The sequence below is a fragment of the Gallus gallus genome, chromosome 1 (assembly GCF_016699485.2).
Source record: "Gallus gallus isolate bGalGal1 chromosome 1, bGalGal1.mat.broiler.GRCg7b, whole genome shotgun sequence".
Classification (NCBI taxonomy): domain Eukaryota; kingdom Metazoa; phylum Chordata; class Aves; order Galliformes; family Phasianidae; genus Gallus; species Gallus gallus.
In genome coordinates this window covers 52157639-52180034 of record NC_052532.1, presented here as the reverse complement: position 1 = coordinate 52180034, position 22396 = coordinate 52157639, and the positions used below count along the sequence as shown (strand labels likewise).

Below are 22396 nucleotides of genomic sequence, written 5' to 3'. Positions count from 1 at the left end.
ATTCATTTGCGGCGCGCGTTACTACCACCGCCGAGCGCCAAGAGCCGCCCGCAGCCCCGCGGTGGCGCCGGGCGGCGGCCGCTGTCGTCACGGCGAGGCCCGCCCCGGCCCGGCCCGGCGCGCGGTCACGTGAACGGCGGCGGCACAGTCAGCTGATCGCGGCGCGATGGACTTTCTGCTGGGGAACCCTTTCAGCTCCCCCGTGGGGCAGCGTATCGGTGAGTCCCTCGCCCTCGCGCGGCCCCCCGCGCCCCCGCTCCCTCTCCCCCGCGCGCCCCCGGGGGGCGCCTGCCTCCGTGCCCGGCCGCCCGCCCGCAGGACCCCTTACCTCCGAGAAGCGGCGGGCCCCGCCCTCGCGGTGGGACACAGAGGGCGGCGGCCTGTGAGAGGGGAGCTCCGCTGTGACTGACGGGCGCCTTCGACCAATAGAGAACGCACAGCCCGAGGCGGCGCCGTCGGCGGCCCCGCTAGCCAATCGGAGCGTGGAGGGGTCTTGAGGTGGCGAGGCGAAGTTTCCACACTTAAAGGAGCCGAGGAGCGGTGGTTCGAGCCACGCCCCCTGGCGGCGCTGACGTCCGTGATTGGCTCGGGGCCATTCCCGCCTGCACCTCTTGGGGGGCTTCGCGGAAGGAGTGGGGTCCCACCCTGCGGGGGCTGCTGATTGGCTGAGCTCCAGCCACAGCGGCCTATCAGCGCTCTGGGCGGGAAGGCACCTTTCGCTATCTGAAGAGGCAGAGCTATCGTGGGCAGGTAGCGCAGAGCTGGGGCTGCCCAGAGGTGGGAACCTCGGGCTGGTCTAGACCTGCCGTCTGGTGACTTGTCTAGTGGGATCCTCACCCAGCAGCACCCAGTGGTTGGCTGTGTGCCCTGCTCTTTCCTGCACAGTGGACTGGGGGCCCTGCTGGCTCTGCCCTGCACTACAGGCTTGATCACAGGGTAGAGCCCCAGCTCCAGCAGTGGTATCAGCTTGGCATCCACTTGGTGACCTTTCAGGCTTGCAGACATTAAGCGTTTTAGTCCCTGTGCTCAAGACAGACTGCTGAGCACAGAAGAAAATAGCCCAAGAAAGTGGAGCAAAGAGAAAGAATAAGGCCATGAGCAGCTACACTGGTCTCAAAGCAGAGATGCAGTTCTTAAAGTACTTAGAATAAAGATTCTTTTCTTCTCATGCTGTACCGTCTAAATGCCTTCAGGTTGTTCTTGAAGAAATGTGGTTGATGTTTCCTGCTTGATGTCTCCGTCTTGCGCAATTTGGCCATTTCTTGTTTATGCAGTTGCTCAGTCTCCTTTTGGTTGCTTGTGCAAATCTTTGTGCTGTTCTTCTCTGAAGCCCCTAATTCAGTGTGTTTGCAGGGGTGAACAGCATGCTGTGAATGAGGTGGGAAAGGAGAGCTGCTGCACTTCTTTAACTGCACACATCAGTGTCCAAAGGAACAGTGGGCGCTGTGATGTGAAACTCAAGTACTGGGTGGGATTGGTGAGATGCAACTACAGCAAGCTGGGGAAAGGTTGACTTTAACCTTCCCAAACAAGTGAAAGGTTTCAATAAGGAACAGCTCCGTGTGATATTTGATGCCTCCCCAGATGACAGTCACGTGTTTCATCAGGCTTCCCAGGAGATGCAGTCTCCTGCCCTTTTTGATTATTCTAGAGGAGTATCAGATACATTGTTGTGTCTGGGTCCAGGCAAACTGAACTCATCTTTTGGTGTTACAGAGTACTTCGTGCTCTCTGGGTTTTCTGAGTAGTTTATCTGAGCAGTCAGATGTAAGTGGTTTCCTTGCTGGGCTTTACTTCTCTTAAAGAAGGGATTTTCAAGCAACAAACCAACAACAAAGAAAAGGAAGAAGGTGTTTCAAGAGTGTTGTCAAACGGGAGCTTAGAGTCCGTAGTACTAGATGTGTGACAGCAGAAAAATCTTAATGATTGGCATTGACTGAGGTTATTGGAGTCCAAAGGAGTGGAGGATTTGCAGTGTATGAGAAAGGAACTGAGGTGTGGAGGACTTAAAAAGGGCTGACAGCTGGAAATACAAATGTTTTCTCCTTTTGAACATTGCCTAACAACATCCTGGGGACATAGATAAATGCTATCTTTCCTCTTTAATTTGAGACGCAGACAAGGCTTACCTGAAGTTGTTTGGTAGGTCTGTGGCAGCTGCACACTGAGCCCATGAACCTGATCACCAAACCTGCGTGGTGCTGCTGCTCCGGGCTGTCTGCAGAAAGCTGATATTGCATCTCTGTAAATTACTTGGGCAGAGTGATGTATGCCTGATACATCTTATAAAGTATAAAAGCTTTAGATGAAGGCTGTGGAATGAAAAGGAAGTACACTGATGCAGGTTGGTGTTCTCAAATTCCTTCATTAATGTTAATCTAGCAAGTCCCACTTGTTTTGCTGAGAAGGAAACATACACTCAGATAATCTCAGTGATTTCATACAAAAAGTATCAGTCGCAGAGGAGTAGGTTAACACCTTTTTATTCCCAGTCCTGAGATTTCATCACAGAATTTGCCTTTGTCCTGGTTTTGGACTGTGATCTCTTTTCTTAAGTAAGACGAATACAGCCTTTAAAAAAAAAAATGAAGTACTTCTAACCAATGGAGAAATTTCTGAAGAGTGCTAAAGCATTGTAGTTTGGATTCTGCCAATGAAAGGGCAATTAGCTTGGCCTCTACCTAAGAGCTAAAAGAAACGTCAGAGTGGAAAACCTCCTTTCGAGGAGGTGCTCTGATAGTAACAAAGCAGAATGAGAGAATAGAGAGGAAATCAACAGTGCTCTTTCCTGAACCCTGAAGTCTGGAATAGCTCGTAATTATAGAGGTATTGAAAGGGAAAGAGGTTATTTCAGTGAACGAGGGCAGGAGGCAAGGGAGAGAAGTAAAAATGTAATACGGAGATGGAGAGGAGTTTTTTTATGTTTGGGATATGGGTTAAGTGTGATAACCAGGAAGAGTTGAGGCCGGCAAGAGAGAACAAGTGAGAGAGAGCAGACTGCCTCTACTCATGGTTGAGGGAGAGCAGCAGATAAAACAGAATGTGCCTCACAGCTATTTAAATCCCAAATGCTCTGCGAGTTGGACTTTAGGAGCTGGTGGGAAGCAGATACCATCTGCTGTTAATAACATCCTCTTTCCTGATGGGTTCCTGCGAGGTTGTGCTTCTCAACAAAGCACAGTCTTGTCCTCTGCGCTGTGAAAGAGTTGAAGAGCTCTCTGATCCCTGAGACTTTGAGCTGATTCACAGGAAAGAACAGGAGGATAAGTTCAGAGATGCAAATACCCAAAGCATTGTGGCAGATCGAGTACATGTCCATCACCATCCTTGAATTAGGATTGGAGATATAGCTCAGCTTTGTCTGGAGAGCAAGCTGTCCCCTCCGTCTTTGGAAGAAAGGTACGGCAAGACTGAAGGGGGGAGTCCTGCCTGAGCTGGTACTGAAGTTTCCTTGCAGGGAGTGAAAGCATGAGGCTCCTTGAGGTGACTTTCTACAGGATGCTGATTTGGGCCAGGGGGTATTATGAATTGAAGGGAGGTTGGGAGAAAGGTTGGGTTGCTTTCTGCTCAACCTATGCTGTCTTGTGCAACAAAATGCTGGTGTTCTCCAACACCTGTTGGAATTGGTGAGAATGCTTTGCAAGGAATTTAAAGCCAGCAGGACTGAGTACCAAAGGCAGTCTGGCAAAGGGCCCGACTTGCAGCAGTGCACTGGTCTCTGACAAGCTACAGTAGAACATGTCACAGGTGAAGGGTTTCTGAATGCCACCTGTCTGGTTATGGATACTTCAGGCCTTTAAAGGGGAGGAAAGGGAGCTGGAGCCTGTTTGGTATTATCTGTCCCTGGCCCCCGTACGTTGCTGTGTTGTTGACTGTACCACTGGGAATGGCTACTTGGCCAGCCCAGTGGTGGGCCCTCCTCTGCCACACAGGTAGAAGCAAGAATCTAGGAAGGAAACAAAGCCATGAAATTCACACCTGGCACAATGCAAGGTACTACACCAGTGTATTAGTTATGCTGAGTTCAAAACAATTTCTTATCTTACAGTACCAGATGCATTAAAAGCTTACAGTCATCGGAAGTGCATCAGATGCCAGAAAGGAAGATTCAGTGATCTCATGCCACAGCTCTTTGTGATTCTGGGTTGAGGTGGGCAATTTGCAAGGCAGTGCACCAGCATCAGGCAAACCCCAGTGCTGGTCACACCCAGGAGGCTGGTCTGGCCACTAAGACAACATGGCTTTGAAGCGGCCCCACAGAGAGCTTCTTGCATACTGTATGGTCTTGGTATCAGGCTTTGAAGAAGGCAGCATTTATACACCAGCTGATAACTTCCCCATGAGGCATGCCCTGCGTCAGGCCGGGATCAGCTCCCAGCACACAGAATCAAAAGCTGCCTGATAAGCCCTGCCAAGCAGTGCTGAGCGGGCAGCCGGGCCCTGCCTCCCGTCCTCACTGTTTTTAGGGACTTGTCAGCATCTCAGGCTCAGATTTTATAAGGGGCAGACAGCTCATGTGCTAATTACAGCTCATGAAACAGGGCCAGCAGCTCTGATCTCCCACGTGGCTAATGAATATACTTTGTTTCCTTTCTTTCTGCAGGCTTTAGTAAAAGGGTAAAGTTCAGGATTTTCGGAGAAAACTCCAAGATATCTTATTAGACTTGGGCAGTCCCTCGGTACTTGGGAGCAAGAATTTAGAGGGCATTAGCTCCTGCCCTCCCAAGGAGGGAGAGGCTGGGCCTTAATCTCAGCAGGCAGATTCAAGGTGGTCGCCTTCCCTTTTTCCATATGCCCTAATTCTGCTATTCCAGCTGCGCATTTTCTAACTTCACGTTGTGTTTACGGCAGGTTTGCTGCTTTCCTTCAGCTTTTCACCCACCAGCCTCAGAAAGGAGGTGGCAGTGGCAGGATCACTGCCCCGCTGTGGGGTGACTGCAGGCTGTGTATGTCACCTCTCAGGAATCCCCACTTTCCGTACCAGCCAGCCAGGTGAAGGAGTGCGCATGGTTTGTTTGCATTCCTCTCTGGAAAGCAAACCTGCTCCCCAACTTTGGCAGGGCGAGCACATTTGGACGAAAAGGGGACAAGAAAGCAGGTTGTAGGGTTGTGCCAAGCAATGGGAAGCGAGAGAGGGGTGTTGGCAGACTCAGTTCACATTTGTGAACTGGCAGAAATGAAGATGAGGAGTCTTGGGGAGATTTTTGAACAGCAAAGACTTGATGTTTAAGTTCTGTTTTTGTCTCATCCCTGGTTTCTTCTGTAGCTTAGAGCTTCCCAGCAGGCTCAATTCTATTCCCGAGTTGTGTTTTTTTCTTTTCATGTGCAGGGTGTTTTTTTTTTCAGGGCTGAGTAGGGTGGATGTGGACTTTCTTTTGGTAGAAAAAAAAAAGACCAAGAGATTGATTTGTGGGTTTCATTACCAGAGGCAGCAAGCAGTACAGAGGAACTTCTGGGTAGGCTGGGACTTAAACCAGGGCGTGTCCTGAGCAGGAGGCGACCCTCAGCATGGAAGAGGGCAGCAATGATGTGTGGCTTCATGACCAAGTGCACCAAATCTATCAGATCAATCTGAACTGCAGTCTACCTGCCAACGGGGCCAGCTCTGTGGTGTCCCAGAGCCGGAGAGAATCATTGGAAAGGTTGAAAAGTGTTAAGAACGTTCTGCCACTCTCCTTCACTGCTTCGCCCTCTTCCATCGGGCTGTGGCCACAATGTAATCAACCTAATCACAGTGTAATCAGTAGGTTTTGCAGCCAACAGAAAAGATGGCAGCTGGATTTCAATGAGTTTTGGACGGGTAGCTTCATGCTGTGGTGTGTAACCTGTGGGAGGGACGTGTACAAGATAGGGTGTATTGCAGAGTGCTGTGAATAGCTCTCTGACTGATCCTTAAAACAGGGCATCCCAAAACATGATGGATGTGCTTACCCAGGCAGGAGTTAGAAAAATTTTTCCAGTGCTATGGCCCCTATCTCATTACCACTTGCATGAGCAGGCATTTCATTTCAGTCCCACAGAGGGATTGTTTGCTATTTGGGTTGCAGAGGAGGCTCCCTCTGAAGGGCAGAGGACCCACAACAGCAAGGGCCAGTTCCACATTATGCAGTGATAGCAGTTCTGAAAATGCAGGCACTCCTCTAAGTAAGTATCTAAATAAGCTGGTCCCTGTAAGGAAGCCGGGTCCCAGTTCTCCTGAAGCACTCTTGATAGGTGCTGAACTGGTCTGGCTAGTTTTATTTGCCTTGCTCCACTACTAAATCAGGCATCTTATAGGATGGGGAGGCTTGGAAAGAAGGTTCTCTTGCACTATTTGCCATCTACTGTGTCTCTGCATTTCCCCATGGTCTGGAGAGTGCCTGGTTCTGCCTACCCACTGGCAGTTGTTTCCCCCACCCACTGGTGGTGACCCTAAAGGCATCACTCACCCAGTGTGGTTGGGGTGAGACGCAGCTGATTACAGGGTGGAGGCGCTGGTGATCTCACTAATAGTTGCGTGTTGCCCAAATCTCTGCCTTGAATAACATCGAGGCTGACTGAGGAATTCCTAATTAAAGGGGACACAATAAAAGCTGGAGCACGACTTCAGCCCGCAGTCCTTGTCTGTCGATACTCCCCAGAGGCCAGAAATTCAGGCAAGAGATGCAAATTTTAAACAAGTCCTGTTTTGTTTTTTTGTTGTTGTTGTTTACATTTTGTTTGCTTATTTGTTTTTATAGGACTTGTAAAAATCAGGGGGCTAATTCATTTGCTTCCTTAATTTGATGCAAATAAAAGCAACGCCAATGACATTAGATCCATGTCAGCATGAGCAGGCCAAACTCCTGGTTTCCTTTGCTGGCCCTGCTGCAACAAAGCAAATAATCCCCCTTTTCTTCAGTTGTGCCGCTGAAGTCGTTTGTTTTCCACTGAGGCCCTCTCCCTTTGTGTGTAGGACACCAGAGATCGTGCAGTCTGTGTTTGTGAGTTTGCAGCATGCGTGATGCGGGCAAAGCTGTGCAACTGCCCATCCCAACACCAGGCAGCAATGTGCTTTGTGGTGGTGACACCTAGTGGGAAGCACTTGATGGCTCAGACTTTGCAGCTTGATTCATGTCGTTAAATGTTACGGTGGAATCCAGGGTCACAGCTGAAGAGCAGTCCATGAGAGTGCCAGGGCCTCTCTTAGCTTTGTCCTGTCTTGGTTTCTGTTTTCCAGAGAGAGCTACTGACGGATCCTTGCGGGGTGAGGACTGGTCTCTCAACATGGAGATCTGCGACATCATTAATGAGACTGAAGAAGGGTAAGGGAGCTTGCAAAGGTTCTCATCTAGCAGCATGTCCCAGCATACTTCCTGTAACACTACACTACAGTGGTGTACGTCCCTACACTACAGTGGTAGCATGTAGTGGTGGAGGTAATAAACTGGGCTGCCCAGCGGTCCCCTAGATGAGACTCTGCTGGGACATCTAGAGACAGAGCAGAGCTGTCAGAGCATCTGTTAGATGCTTCCCTGTGATCTTCATGAGCACAAGGAGCCATTCAAACAGGCCTTCGGGGCCCCTAGAGAAATCCTGATTCAAACCAGGCTGCCTCCCATCTCCCAAAGACACATTTGCAATTCTTTCGCTTTGATTTATTCCTCTTCCTTATCCCTCTCTCTCCACTGGGAATGCAAATTCTTCAGGCCAACGACTGAGGAGAGAAGAAAATCTCAGGCAAGTCCTGCTGGGGTTATGTTCTCAGTTATTTTCATATACAGTCACTCTGACATGCACAAATGTGGGCATTCCCCCCTGAGAAGGGATGTTAGAAATCTGCCAAACATGTTAACTCTGGAGCTGGGGATTTGCCAGTGAATCCTAGGGGGTCTGCTCCATCTCACAGTGGAGATGTCAAGAACAGCATGTAAAAAAGAAGGTGATACAGGGGATGAAAAATGTAGATTTCACTCCTGCTGTCCCACCACGCAGGGAGGCTGATAGATAGCAAGCTCAGTTTGAAACTTCACAGTTGTATGGAAACAAAGTCAATTGTCTCTTCTTACAGATCTGTCCCCTTCTCCTCCAGTCCTGCTCTCCCCATGGTACAAATATGCCTGTCTTTGTCAACTGTTCTCAGTCCCAAGCTGTTACCACTTTGTGTTTCGTTTCTGGGCTGCTGCTAACACAGCTGTCTCTCTCACTCTCCTGCTAAAGCCCATCCATTGCAGCTTTGCTGCCCCATGGGCGCCCAGGTGCTTCCTCATTATCTTGGTGCCTCCATCTCACTCTTCTCTTCCAGTGCTGCTGCTCTTCCAGCCCAGCCTCTCTTCCCCTGCCCTACTGGAGCATGTTAGTCCTTTTGTGCCCTCTCATAAGACCATGGTGGCCCTGCTATGCTGCCATATATTCAAGATTTTGCCACAGCATCTCCCAGACTTCTTTTTAGCCTCCTTTTCTCCAGGGAAAGGTTTAACAGTTTCTTTCTAAACATTACAAGAATTGCTTCTTCTCTGTCTCTCTTTCCTATTTCTACCCTATGCCAAGCTTTTTGTGATCTTGTCTGCATTGTCACTGCTGTCGGATTTTGCTTTACCCCAGACAGTACATTTCTGGTGTTGCTTTTACTCTCTATTTTGTCTGTACACCTTGGATTGTTGCAAACATCAGCACAGAAGCCTCCAATTTCAGCACCAACACTCAGCAGCAAGACCTAGCTCCTCTTACAGAACTACAGGCAAAAACTGCTTTAGCAGTCATTCCTTCAAGATGCACTGAAAATGTGATGGGGAAGATCACCTATTGAGTGCAAGACTCTGGATGTCAGTGGCTGTTCTGCTTTGCTTCTGCCTAGGTGGGTCTCACCCTTCTGATGATTTTTCTCCATTTGCTTTTTCCTGCAGGCCCAAAGATGCCTTCCGAGCCATAAAGAAGAGAATTGTAGGGAATAAGAATTTCCATGAAGTTATGCTGGCTTTGACGGTGAGTGGTCACAATTCTTTCTTAGCTCTGTGATTCTTGCTGTAAAGCTGAGTCCCTGAGTGCAAAAACATGGGCACCCAAAGACAACAAGGCTAATACATGCAGGCAGAGAAGACTGTAGCTAATGCTGCTTTGCCTTCAAAGGTCTTGGAGACATGCGTCAAAAACTGCGGCCATCGCTTCCATATCCTTGTAGCCAGCCAGGACTTTGTAGAAAGCGTCCTGGTGAGAACAATCCTGCCGAAGAATAATCCACCTGCCATAGTACACGACAAGGTGCTGACCCTCATCCAGGTGAGCCAAAAAGAGTGAGCATCTGCACCAGTGAAAGGACCGTTTGTCTTTAGGTATTTGTATGTTAGTGTACTGTAAATTATGTAAATGATGATGTGAATGGTTATCTCCTTCTCCCTAGTCCTGGGCAGATGCTTTCCGCAGCTCGCCGGACTTAACTGGTGTTGTTGCTGTCTATGAAGACCTTAGACGGAAAGGCCTTGAGTTTCCCATGACTGATCTGGACATGCTGTCACCCATCCATACACCACGGAGGGTATGGAAGCATTTCTGAGGAGAAGGGAGGTGTACTGCTGCTGTTCTGAAGCTGTAAGGGTGCTACAGTAGCTCTGGGTTGCAGTTAGAGGAAGCGGGGAGTGAGAAGCTGCAGGAGGGTCTCTTTGCAAGGTCATGGTGGACAAAGTGGCTTACAGCTACAGGGTAAGAGCTTTGAGGGAGGTGAGGCAGAGAAGTTGGAAGACTCACTGAAAGCAGATGGGGACTTGACATCAACGTTTCTTTCATAATTGCATTATCCTGTCAGCTGTGAGTGTCTAACATCTCTGTTGCTGTTCCCATCTCTGTCCATAGTCTGTGTATAGCTCCAACTCCCAGTCTGGACAGAACTCACCTGCGGTCAACTCCCCTCAGCAGATGGAGTCCATTCTCCACCCCGTCACCTTGCCCTCTGGGAGAGACACATCCAGCAATGTGCCCATCACACCCACACAAGAGCAAGTGAGTTGGACACATACCCTCTGCTGCTGCTGGCTGTACCTCCACTTGGGGTCTGTTTCACAAATGCTGTTCTGAGACTGCTGTTCTGCTCCTTCCCCGGCCCAGGTCTTTAAGGAGCTGTTCCAAAGTGTCATCCTTCAGGAATTTTCTAGAGCTCCATCATGGTCACAGTGATGAACTGGGATACCACAAACACAGTGTGGTTACACTTCCCTAAGTAGCTGCTTGCAGCTACTGGGAGGATCTACAGGCTGAAGGGAAGTGAGGAGCTGAGACCTACAGGCTTTGAGCAAGGTCTTTGTAGTGCAGTGGAGCAGAATTTTGCTCTGTAAATGCCTCTGTACCATTTTTGTTTATCTCACCTCACAGCTGACTCCATATGAATCAATCCTAATTGGCTTTGAAGCTTGCAGAGACTAGGACTTTCTCAGTTGTTTCCTCATCCTCTTTTCTCCTTCCTCACCCTGACTTAAGACACCAAATTAGCATTAATTCTCCAGCTGCTAGTAGGTTGCATTCCCTTGCAGAACAGAGGCTAGAAACTGCTCTCAAGAAGCTCATTAGTAGCCTCTGAAACCAGAGAGAAAAAGCTTCAACTGCGCTCTTAGCCCAGACTCACCTTCTGAATAGGAATTCATTTTTTCCAATCTTCTGCTGTCTCTGAAATGAAATCATTTGAGTGGCTGCCACAGAGGAGCTGCTAGCTGGGGAGAGATTGAATCGTAACAGCAGCCTTTGCTGGTTATTAAAAATCAAGGTTAGGTATAGTGGCAAAGGTCCCCAATGAGAGCCTGGCATCTTCTAACAGTGAGTGAATTTGATGGTAAGTAATAAGGCTTCCTTCTGCTGAGAGCTCCCGGGAACTAAACTGAGCAGTGACAAATGAGTTCTCCAGTGTCTTTTCCCTTCAGCTTTGTGAATGCATCCACACTGTGCGCTGCCCTTCACAGCTACCTCAGCTATCCCCCAGCCTTCACAGGGTAAGCAGTCACTTTCCCTCCCTTCTGCAGATCAAGAAGCTGCGCAGTGAGCTGGAAGTGGTGAATGGGAATGTGAAGGTCATGTCTGAGATGCTGACAGAGCTGGTACCATCCCAGGCTGAGACTTCTGACTTGGAGCTGCTGCAAGTAAGGAACACAAGGCAGCTACTGGTGGGACAGAGTGCTGGCACGTGGTGCTCAGTTTAGCAATGAGTTGATGAACTGAGACATTATACATGCCAGGCACAGGGAGCAATTGCACTGGAACAGTTCAGTGTGGGACTTACCAAGGAGTGATGGGATAACAGAGACATGGGGGTTGAGGAATTTCAGTGACTAAGGGAATTTGTCCTGTTGAGGTTGGAATCATCTCATGCGAGGACCTGTGATCCCTGAGGGCCTTTATTCCTGAATAATGTGTTAAGCAAGTGGTATGCAATTATTGCAAGGACAGAGAAAACTAGTAACTATAAATCCCAGACTTGGTTTATGTCTCATAACAACTTCTGTTCCTCCTCTACACTTGCTGATAGACTTCAGTAGGCTCTGGAGTCTGTCTGTTGCATTCAGACTTCCAAATCTACAAGTGCTCAGCCTTAGCCTGACCTTTGTGGTAACTTTTCTTGCTATGAACAGGAGCTGAACCGGACATGCAGAGCCATGCAGCAGCGTGTACTTGAGCTGATTCCCCGTGTCCAGCATGAGCAGCTCACTGAGGAGCTACTCCTCATCAATGACAACCTCAACAATGTGTTTCTACGCCATGAAAGGTACCTCTCTCCTCCCTGCTCTGCTCTTTCACAAGAGTTGACTGCCCTTTGGTAGTCTATCCCACCTTTTGATCTTTCCATGAATGTAATGCTCAAGGTGTGTCAGCCTGTATGGCCCATCTTAGAAAGAAGAGCCAGTCCTCCTTGCTGACGTATCCATGCCCCTTCAATACACTGTGTTTGCTGCTGATAGAATATAAATATAACCCAGAAGAAGAGGGGGACTGCATGAAAAGAGCTGGCTTTCTAGCTCTGAGGCAGACAGACACAGAAAGGACTTGCCTAAGTAGATTCTTCACCTGTTTTTGTCCTCCACTTCACCAAACTCATCTCTTCTACTAGGGTGAAGAGAATTTGATCTCCTCTGTCTGTCTAGGAGAGCTAGGTTTGAACCATTTTGATTAGAAGTAGCTTTGAAGTGTCACAAGAAGCTTCCTTATATCACATCTTTGGAGACATATCTTTGGAGACATCAACTCTGAGGGCCCTTTTGTGGTGTCTTCTGCGTAGGGGAGAAATTGGGCCCTGAACATGGTCCCCCTTTCCTAGTATGTAGGAAGGGGCAGGCTATACCAAGCCTTACTGAGAAATCTCTTGGGCTGAGGGTGAATTAGTACATAGTACTGAAATGCATCCTGTTTCATCCTGTCATCTTCCTTGCAGGTTCGAGCGTGTTCGGACAGGACAGCCTGTTAAGGTAATTCAAAGCTACTGCCTTTTGTACAGCTCAGTTTGCATTTGCACAACCTGTGATGTCCTGCTGAGTTGAAAAGAGATTCATTCTGCCCCACTTGCAAGATATAGGCTTTCCTCTCCCAGCTCAGCCCCACCAGACCTCACCAGTGTATAGGACACTCCATTTCCCAGTGCTAGACTTTCCTTTCCTAGCAGTAGGCCCCTTCCCCCCACCCAAATAACAAGGACAGAATAGTAGTAGATGTGGTTTCTGGGTTTTGAGCATGAAGAGGAACATTTCTCAAATTAGCCTCCTTGTATCATCACTGGCCTGTTGTCTGAGCCAGCACTAACTTACTGACATTCCAGCAGAGTTGGGACTTGAGTACCAAGATGTATTCTGGCCTATTCCCAGCCAGTTCTCTCATCACTGTCCCCCTTCTCCCAGAGACAGGCTCCCCAGTTGATATCTTTCCATGGGTACAGTAGGGCTTCCCTTTTCAGTGTTAATGAACTACGACTGGGGAGTCAGAGTGTCCGAGCCTCGCAAACTCTTTGCTATCTTACATTTTTTTCTCCAAGGCACCAAGTGAGGCAGAGAATAACTTGATTGACCTGAGACCCAGCACTCCTCCTGCAGTGAGACAACCTGAAGTCACCAACAACCTCTCCTCTCAGCTGGCTGGAATGAGTATGTTGCCACGCAGTATTCTCCTCAATCTTTCTCCTGTGCTGCTGTAAGAAGCCTGTAATGCACTTCAGTCACCACCCAGAATAATTTTGCCATATTCATAAAGTAGCCTAGACAAATTGCGTATATTGTCAACTAATCAACTAATGAAGAAACCTGTGTATGCCAAGAGATGCAAGCACGTCTCAACATTAACACCTCAGATTGTGCAGGAGGTGGACCTTTTTATGGAAGGACCTCAGTGCTAGGTTGTGGCTAAGAACCGGGCTTTCCAGCAGGGAAGGGGAGAAAGTCGTTCTCCCTCCTATCCCTAGCAGCAGTGCAGTTGTTTCTCTTGCCATGTGGTGTCAGGCTGACCACCAAGGTCTGGGAGAAGAAAAGCCACTGAGCTGTACTGCAAAGGCAGCCATGAACATCTTGGGCTCAGGACCCAGATGTTGATAGGCTGTCAGATAGCCTGAGGGATCCTGAGGGTTATTCAGGACATATCAACAGTCTACAAAGTCATGCCTGAAGCTCTCGGTGACTGTGAGCATGCTCAGTACAACTTGGATGCAGTTGAAGAAAACTAACAATACTGTATTTACAAACAAGCCAGTGGAAATATTTTTCAAGTCAGAGGTTTTCACGTGATGCTTAGTTCCTGAAAATCCACTCCAGTGGATAACATGAGTTATCCTCTTCCATGGGTAGGAGTATGGAGTAATTCCCTGTGTTAAATGATCAGGAACATCCGCCCTTCAGAATCAGTGCAGTAAATTGCTGCTGCTGCTGCCAGAGACTGAGCTAAAAATATCTGCTGAGTAGGAGAAGAAACTGATTCTGTCATATCACCCATGACACTGATACACTGTGCTGCTTCTGAGGGGCAGAATCGACTAGTGGGCCTGGAGCAGTTTAACCTGTTTGAATGTTAGCCTTCCACTTAGCATCTCCAAGCCCATGGCCCTCCATTCATGTCTCCATGCTGTTTGCTCACTCTTTTTTCTCTCCCATAGCCCTGGGCTCGAGGAGTGTGAGTGCAGGGCTGCATTCCCTCGACACCTCTGGCAAGCTGGAGGAAGAGTTTGACATGTTTGCCGTGACCCGTGGCAGCTCGCTGGCTGAGCAACGCAGAGAGTGAGTGTAGCAGCCCCTCTGTGGGGGAGGTTGTGGGGGAATTGGGGCCGTGATCCCAGCCAGCAACAGTTTGTGGGAGGCAGTAGAGTGAAACAGAAATGCACTCTTCCCACACACGATGTTTGTAGGATGTCTTTCCCAGTTATTCTCCCTTGCTGCCGTTGTCCCTCCTTCATAGTGTTCTCCTAGTCAAGTTGAAAAGAAAGTTGTCTCTGTGAACACATCCCTCACCAATGGACACTGAAGTGCTGTATGTGCTGGTGAGGCTCAGTGTCAGAGATGAAGGTGCAGAATGGGACTGGCTCAGTTTTCTTGTCTATCTCTGAAATCATGAGTTGCTCTGTGCATTGACTGGGCTGATATTGAACTTAGTTATCATTGAATATCAATGGAGTCTGATGGACAGAATATTTAGCTGGAGTGCAGGAAGTATACAATCCATTGTAGTTTGCAAGGCAGGGCATTGATCTAGGCTTCAGCTTCCCTATTGGTAAGTGGGAATGGTTTTTCTTCCTCTGTAGTGTGGTTGAGACCTCCTGATGTAAAGCAGTAAGAGTTGAATCTCGTAGTACTGTCTACATACTGTCTACACTGAAGAGATCTCTTCTCTTCTACAAAGTGAATTTTCTGAATCCTCCTTCTGGGAAGAGCCAACAAGAGCTGTTGGATCCTTTTGACTTGACAGACTTGACAATCATACTTTGTTTCACCTGTGAGAATCACCCATGCTCGTCATAGGTTACCAAACAGTAGAGTCCATAGGCTTATGTCTACCTCCAGCCCTCAGAGACCTGTGCTCCTGATCTCCATCCACTGGAGTACCTTCCTCTGCAGCTGGACAGTGGCAAGTTAAGATGAAGATGTCTCCTTTCACTCCCTTTCCTCAGTCTACATCTAGTAACCCATGGGCAGCACACAATTTATTCCTGGTCATCTTGTCCAAGCACTGAGCTCCAAGCTGATTGCCCTGGCAGGCCTTGCTAGGAAGGGATTCTGTTCCTGCCTCATTGACTGTCCTCTGTACTGTCTCTGGTCTGCACCGCCCTTCAAGGCACCACACTAATGGGCTGTGAGCACATTCGGCTGTTGGGAAGCAGTGATTGAACACACACAGCTGTTCTGGGCTCAGCCTGAACATGACTGCTAACACTTGCAGCTCTGAACCACGTTAGTCAGGGCTGTGAACCCATGTGCAGAGTCCCTCAGGGTGTATGAGACTGCTGCATGGAGGGTACTCCCAAAACATCGCAGGGTATGATGTCTCAGGATGGGACAGAAACACTGGTGCCAACAGTCCCTCTGAAACCCAAGCTGCTGCTATGTGCTCAGTGCTAGAGGCTGAGGAACAGTTGGGCAGGGGTGGAATCATATCCTCTCCAATGTGGCGCAATCCTTAACGGACTGAGGCTTGTGATCTTTGCGGTAATGAGGCGTCTTCTATTTATTCCTCACTGCCCTCCATCTGCTTGCACTTGCAGCCCTGCCAGGTAGTCTCTATTCTCACTGGCTCAGGTTTCCCATTTCACTCAGCACCCTCTGCTCTCAGTATCTCGCTCTCCCTGAACAGACTCACTTCTCTGCTGCTCCCAGGCAGGATGTGCTGGCAGGGGGCACAAGCAAGGCAGATAAGATCTGTTCCTGACTCCTGATGCTTCATGGGTGTCTCAGCGAAGCAGTGCTTGAAACACCTCAAGCCTTTCCTGCCGTTCTTCCTCATCAGTGGCATGATAGCGGTGCTGTACTTCATCATTGACGCCATTGTCCACAGCGGCCCCTTCACTGATGAGCACTTTTTTGAGAAGTTTGATCAACGGTGGCCCAAGCCCTCAGCCCCCAACAAAAATTGCTCCACGTGATGATCTGCTACAGCTGCAAGAAGGGGCCTGGCTGGAGGGGAAACCTGATGAGAGCTTCTGGGAGAGGCTTCATTCTCCTAGCATGGATGGATTGTTTTCCCCAGTCTGCGTGGATCAGATGGTGAAGCATGGCATTAGCGTGTGTGGTAGCAGCCTGGAGAGGACACAGAAATGGGATGAGGGAGATGCTGGGTGGGACTTGTCTGTGTGTAGAAAGAGGTTGCTATAATGGGACATTTGGAGACTTTGAAGCAACACCAGGCTTTTCTGATCATCCAGCTTAACCTCCTACGTGGTATAAGCCTGTGAGTCTCTGCCACCATCAGTTCTTGAGTGGTGTTGGTTAGAGATAGGATTTTGAGATGTGCTTCTGCTCTGAAGATATATGAGTAATATAGGGGCTTTGTTGCTCAAATCCGTTCTGTAGCAACTGTGATCTACTGCTCAGGCTGTGTTAGTTATCTCTCTTCTATAGTCAAGCCCAGGGAAGATCAGTGTCATGTTAGATGCACCTAGCTCTGTAAGACTGAGTTTCAGTCTGCTGGATAGTTTTTAGGTGATGCCTTGTCATCCCCTTGTCAAGTGCCAGAACTGTCCTCTGCTATCCATAGTGATTTTGCAGTGAGTAGATTAGTCTGTTTGATCGTGGGTTGCATTCTTCTTTAGTAGGAGTTCTGTACACCTTTCTAGAAGCTCCTGGGAGGAGAATGGTGAGAGATGAAAAGTTGTGCAGTCAGCAGCCCTGAGTATATATTTAGAACTTGCCGATCTTTACTCATAGACGTTGTATCAACCTGTGTGTTATCTATCTTCATGCTTTCAGGGTAAAGTACGAAGATCCCCAAGCCACCAAAGGACTTGCTGGTGCCCTGGATGCCCGGCAACAGAACACAGGAGCGGTAAGTGGCTACAGAGCCTTTAATGTGTGACCAGGAGTGGGAGTATCCTCATTGCTCACCAGCACAGTAAACATGCTGTCTTTTTGGAAAAAAAAAGTCAACCATTTAACATGACTGATGATAACTCCTAGGCTCTACCAACCTGCATTTACTATCTGGACTCTGTACCTCATTATTTACAACCCAGAGATAAGGAAATGTGATGAGTCTGAACTTGACTCAGACAGACACTGGATGGCCTCCTTACATCTGCAGGAAATAACCACTTGGAAGTATGGTTTATTACACTTCAGTAGCTTTCCAAGTCCATTTACCTCCTCTCTGCAGTCAGAAAAGTGGGTCACCAGTAACAGTGTGCACTTTCTGCTACCCTAAACCCACTGCCTCCCTTTTCCCTGACCTTCTGCAACAACAGCGTTCAGTACAGACTCTCTCTCAACCAGGAGGAGTCTAGTGCCTCCAGTGATGGAGCCCAGCTGACTAACTGGATGATGCGGCAAGGAATGGTGAGATCGTGGAGCACCAGTAGGGAGAAAGGAGGCTGGGGCTGCTGGGTTGCAGGTGGCACTGGCACAGCACGTGTGGATGCACTGCAGACATCAGGAGAGGCTGCAGATGGAAATGGAGCAACCCTGGTCTGGGCCAGTTATGGAGACCAGGGTTGGGAAGGAAGTAGACAGTGTCAGTCCTTCCTCAAACATGTCAGTAGGGAAAAATCCCAGAAGTTCTGAGGCCAAAAGAGCATGTGCCACAAAGACTGGCCTGTAACAGGGTGGGTATCTGGGTCAAAGGCATGAAACAGAGGTATAGAATGAATAGCTGCAGCTATTCATTCCCTTTGCAGCTTATCCTGCCTAGCATGAGCTGCCACATTTGGAAGAAAACATATTCTGGCTTTTATCACACTGGAGGCCTTCTCCTGCAGATAAAGTATTCAAGCTTTCGAATTTGGTCTTTTGGCAGCAGGAATTCCTGCATTTGCATCCCCTCAGACATGCTGAGTTTTTGACACTGTCCCAGGTGCAAGGTTTGCTAGCCTATCTTCCTAAAATGGGCACTGCCTAGGCTAATGTCTGCTCTAGGAAGTTTCCCCACATGCTGTCCTGTTGGCTTGTATGCACACTTCACTTTGAAACTTCCCTAATTTTACACATCCTCTTCCATCCCCAATCATACATCTGCCCACTGTGGTCACTATCTGAACTTGCTACCTGGTTTGGGGAAGCCTGCCTGTCCTTGGTGAGAAAGGGTTGCTTTTTCTGTTGATCTTGCCATTTTCTGAGGGTGAGGGAGTTATTCATATGAGGAGACTAAGAAATAAGTTCCTACAAATACCCTCTGGCGCTTCTGCTTGTGAAGCTTCTAGCTGCTCAGCTTTGTTCAGGAGCTCATGACTGGAGAAAAGGATCTGGGGGTTTGAATTGGTCTTGGTTTCTGTCAAGGATACCTCTGTCCATTAAAAAGGTGTCTCTTTGCTTCCGAAATTGTAAAGATGTAAAGACTTCTGTGCTAACCTCTTTCCTAATGGAAGAGGTTTACTTTAATTTTAATTACGATTTAATTGTAGAGGACTCTATCTTTGATTGATTTATGTCTGTAGTTTGGTGTGATGTCAAATACTGCCTTGCTCCATGATCCTACCAGGGAATCACTTCTTGGCCTTTCTCCCTCCATATGGCATCAAACATTTGTTATCTTAAGCACCACGGACTTTGACATCAGACTGTCACTGCTTTGTGGAAGGGAGGTGGTGTGGAGTAAAGCACGTCTCCTGTCCTCTGGCTTCCTCACACAAGCAGCCAACTTCCACCTTGTGGGTCCTTACCAAAGCCTCATCTTGTGCTAATACCCCAAAGTCAATTTCCAAACCCCAGATGCTTTTAATGTCATGTATCCTGGCAACTATGCACGCCTGGGTATGGATGGGGCAGAGGAAGGAGGTGAACCACTGGCAGCTGGGAGAGCTTTGCAGTGGCAATGGAGGGATTTTGAAGGGCTTGAACTGACTGAGTGATGGGGCAAGAGGGTTAGATTTTGGGTTGGGCTTTCCTTTTGCAGAGTGGGTTTCAAGAACATTCTCTCGGCCTCTCTTTCCTCTGTCCCAGGTGCCAGTTCCCCAGGCAAATTTCATGGAAGACATAGAAAAGTGGCTGTCTACTGATGTGGTAAGTGAAGGGCTGCTTAGCTGGAAGTGGCGGTGCTGTCAGAGTTGTATGTGAGGTTGGATCTTGGACAGTGTACAACAGCGCTGGCACTGCTGTGTGTGTGGCACAGGCTGCTTGGAACGAGCAGGTCAGGAAAAGCTGAGGACACAGGATCTGGGCTACCATATCAGTATAAAAAGCCTCTAATCACACCCTTCTCCTTCCCCAGGGAGAGTCAGAGGATGGAAAAGGTGTCACCAGCGAAGGTAAGAGTCACCAGCAAACCACTTTTCCAGCTGGCAGCACTTTGGCTTTTCCACAAACTCCTCTCCTTGCTAATGCTCTGCTCTGCTTTTGCCCCAGAGTTTGACAAGTTTCTGGAAGAACGAGCAAAAGTTGCGGACCGACTGCCCACTTTGTCCAGCTCTTCAGCAGGGACGCCCGTCTCCCCTGCTGCTGCCAGCCGTCATCAGAAGCAAGCAAAAGAAGACGATGCTATGTTCGCCTTGTGAACGCAACTGACTGGTGTGCTGTGGGGCAAGAGGCTGTGTGTGCTGTTTCGCTCGCCTCCAACGAGGGGCCAGCAGGGGAAGGACTCTGTCCCCTTCCTCCACTCTCTTCCTGTTTTCTTTTTGAGTTGTTTTTATTTTAAAGCTGCCCTCAGATTTCAGATAACCATTGTTTTGTTCAGGGATGTCACACGATAGGCTTGTGAAGAGGGTTTTCAAAGCTGCTAGAGATCATGGGAGTTCAGTGGGCAGTTTTTTTGGTATGGTGTGGGTAAAGCAGAAACTCCCTATCCTCCTCTCCAGTGAGTCAATCAGAGATCTTGCCCAAGAAAAAGGAGAGCCTGCAGCCTGCTGCTGAAACCATGCCTGCTTGCCTCTTTTCTAGCTCCCTCTCTAGAGTGGGCTTCCAGCCCTCTGCCTGCTGCTGTTAGCCTGGAAAGCAAAGGGGGTACGACACATTACAGGCAGCAGAGGAAAAACACTAATGGCAATGGAACCCTATTGCTCTAGCTTTTCTTGCACAAGTGCTTGTGGTATGCAGCACCTCTCACACAACCCCTTCTCTTCCTTTCCTACCCATCAGTTTATCTGGAATCCTACCCACAGCCCTTGTTTCCGTTGCATGCCAGCCAGTTACCAAAGCCCTTGTAAGCACACAGGCTTTGAGCTGCGAGTGGTACGCAGCCTGCAGGCTGAAGGGGCTGTCTGCTGTGGGTTAGGGTGTGCCTTCAGCAAACTCTTTGCAGTTAATTTAATTCCCCTATTACTATCCTTTCCTTCCTTCTTTCCTCAATACGACCCTGCCTCCATCTCGCTTCCACTGATGCCTTCTACCACATCCCGCTGTGGTGCAGGGAGGATCTCTTAGCCTCAGATCCAGCCAACAGCTGTTGACTCCCTGTGTGCCGTAGCAGAGAGCTGTGTTCCCTAAAGCAGGAGGCCCTCATAGGCACCGTTACACTGGTGGGAGCATGCTGTTGCTGGGAGAGCTCGTTCAAGCTGGTGAGCGCAAGGGGGGAAGTGAGACATCAGTCATCTCGCAACAGCAAAGCAGCCCTACAGCAGCCAGGAGTGACTTGCACATGGGGGAGAAACCCCTTCTGAGCAAACCACACACAGTGCCTGATCCTGTACGGCAGCTGGGGAGATGGGTGCCGAGCCTGGGGCTCCTGCTCATGGGATTTCCTGTTGAACGTGGGAGAGTTGCCTTTTTTATTGCACATTAAAGGAGCAAACTCTTGAACCTCTGCTGAAGGAACGTGTGTGTTCTGTGCCAGAGTGGGGAAGGGAGAAGAGGAATGCAGCCATGTGGCCACATTTGCTCTCCAAGTGAGAGCACAGTGGTGCTGAGAGGAGGCATGGCATGGGGCTGAGGGCGCTGTGAGTCAAGACAGGTGCTGGCTCCTGGGGAGGTGGCTCCAACCCATCCCAAAATAGCAAGAGAGTGAGCTACCTCCTCCCCATCCCCTCCCCTCTGCCTTGTGACCAGACCCAAATGCACATCTCAATCCATAAATCAGCCAAAGACATGCAAGAAACAGTTGCTCTGAAAGGGCTCTGTGGTATCCACAGCATGTCCTCAGAGTCCTCAGCTGTCCCTGTGCCATCTCCTGGTGTCAGACCGGGTGGGAGCTTGGAAAGCCCTCCCGAGTGGTGGAGTCGCATCCCTGGAGGTGTTCAAGAACCGTGTGGATGTGGCACTGAGGGGCATGGTCAGTGAGCGCGGTGGGGATGGGCTGATGGTTGGACCGGCAGATCTTAGAGGTCTTTTCCAACCTTAATTCTATGGTCCAATGATTCCGTTGATTAAAAAAAAAAAAAAACACCGACCCCCTAAGGCTGTTTGCTGATTTCTCCCAGCAGATGGCTGTAGTGCCTCGCACGTTGGCAGCCTGAGCTCTGCAAGCGGCAGAGGAAGCCCTCTTGCTTCGCAGTGACCCGCTTAGAGCAGCCCCTGCTACACAGGACACCGAACCAAACAAAGTTGTGCTTTGTTCTAGGAATTACACTGCAACCTTTAGCCTGACACAGACTCACACGGTGACCGCTCCGGAGCGTGCACATGGGAGCTGTGTGCACACGCGGGCTGAAGCATCCATCAAAAACCACCCTGGGAGCAGGAGCATGACCAACATAGACCTTTTGCATGTTCCGGAGTGCTTGTTTTTATGTAAGCTGAAAAAAGCCAGAACGTCCTTGCGCCGGGTCAGATTTGCTCCTTATCTCTAAAAATTAAACGCATATTAAAAGCTCATGAGAATTTCCATGATGTTTGGGCTGTGCAGTTCTTGGCATATCAGCACCACATTCCTCAAGGCAAAAAATCCCAACTCAAATAGCACATGAAATTTATTTATAAAGAACAGTTAATGAACCAGTCTTCTGATTTCCCACATCATCTCATGCATCAGCACAGAAGTACCCCTTGCTGGTACACTGGGAAGGCTGTTCTCTACCCCACAGGATTTTCATGTTGCTCTACCGTGCCAAATCTTCCTCAAAGCTTATCTGGGACAACAAGATTCCCTCTTCCTCCCCAAATGAGAATATAACCTCTTCCATTTCTGTTCAGGGTGGCAGGGAAGGGAAGGGAAGGGAAGGGAAGGGAAGGGAAGGGAAGGGAAGGGAAGGGAAGGGAAGGGAAGGGAAGGGAAGGGAAGGGAAGGGAAGGGAAGGGAAGGGAAGGGAAGGGAAGGGAAGGGAAGGGAAGGGAAGGGAAGGGAAGGGAAGGGAAGGGAAGGGAAGGGAAGGGAAGGGAAGGGAAGGGAAGCTGGACTGGCTTCACCTTCAAATACAGGT

The 22396-nt window shown here is 49.1% G+C and overlaps 1 protein-coding gene across 2 annotated transcripts; it reads left to right on the top strand.

Moving 5' to 3' along the window:
* The first annotated feature begins 135 nt into the window (after positions 1 to 135).
* On the top strand, positions 136 to 20840 carry TOM1 (target of myb1 membrane trafficking protein). 2 transcript variants are annotated; one of them, NM_205144.3, is made up of 16 exons: positions 136 to 218; positions 7199 to 7283; positions 8865 to 8943; positions 9088 to 9237; positions 9359 to 9493; positions 9808 to 9954; positions 10965 to 11081; positions 11571 to 11704; positions 12368 to 12401; positions 12962 to 13070; positions 14069 to 14189; positions 16869 to 16944; positions 17388 to 17450; positions 19050 to 19109; positions 19318 to 19354; positions 19452 to 20840. In NM_205144.3, exons 1-16 carry the CDS (start codon positions 167 to 169, stop codon positions 19598 to 19600), a joined length of 1548 nt encoding a protein of 515 aa, NP_990475.1. In that variant the 5' UTR covers positions 136 to 166; the 3' UTR covers positions 19601 to 20840. The 2 variants fall into 2 exon arrangements, with proteins under 2 accessions (NP_990475.1, XP_015139993.1); XM_015284507.4 differs by lacking the exon at positions 17388 to 17450.
* Positions 20841 to 22396: the final 1556 nt, after the last annotated feature.

Bases quoted from the DNA above. Each gene is read 5' to 3' on its own strand.
- TOM1 (NM_205144.3), top strand. From the start codon at position 167: ATGGACTTTCTGCTGGGGAACCCTTTCAGCTCCCCCGTGGGGCAGCGT. The intron at 9,955-10,964 runs GTGAGTTGGACA...TCCCTTCTGCAG, and splicing joins TCACACCCACACAAGAGCAA to ATCAAGAAGCTGCGCAGTGA. The intron at 13,071-14,068 runs GTATGTTGCCAC...TCTCTCCCATAG, and splicing joins CTCTCAGCTGGCTGGAATGA to CCCTGGGCTCGAGGAGTGTG.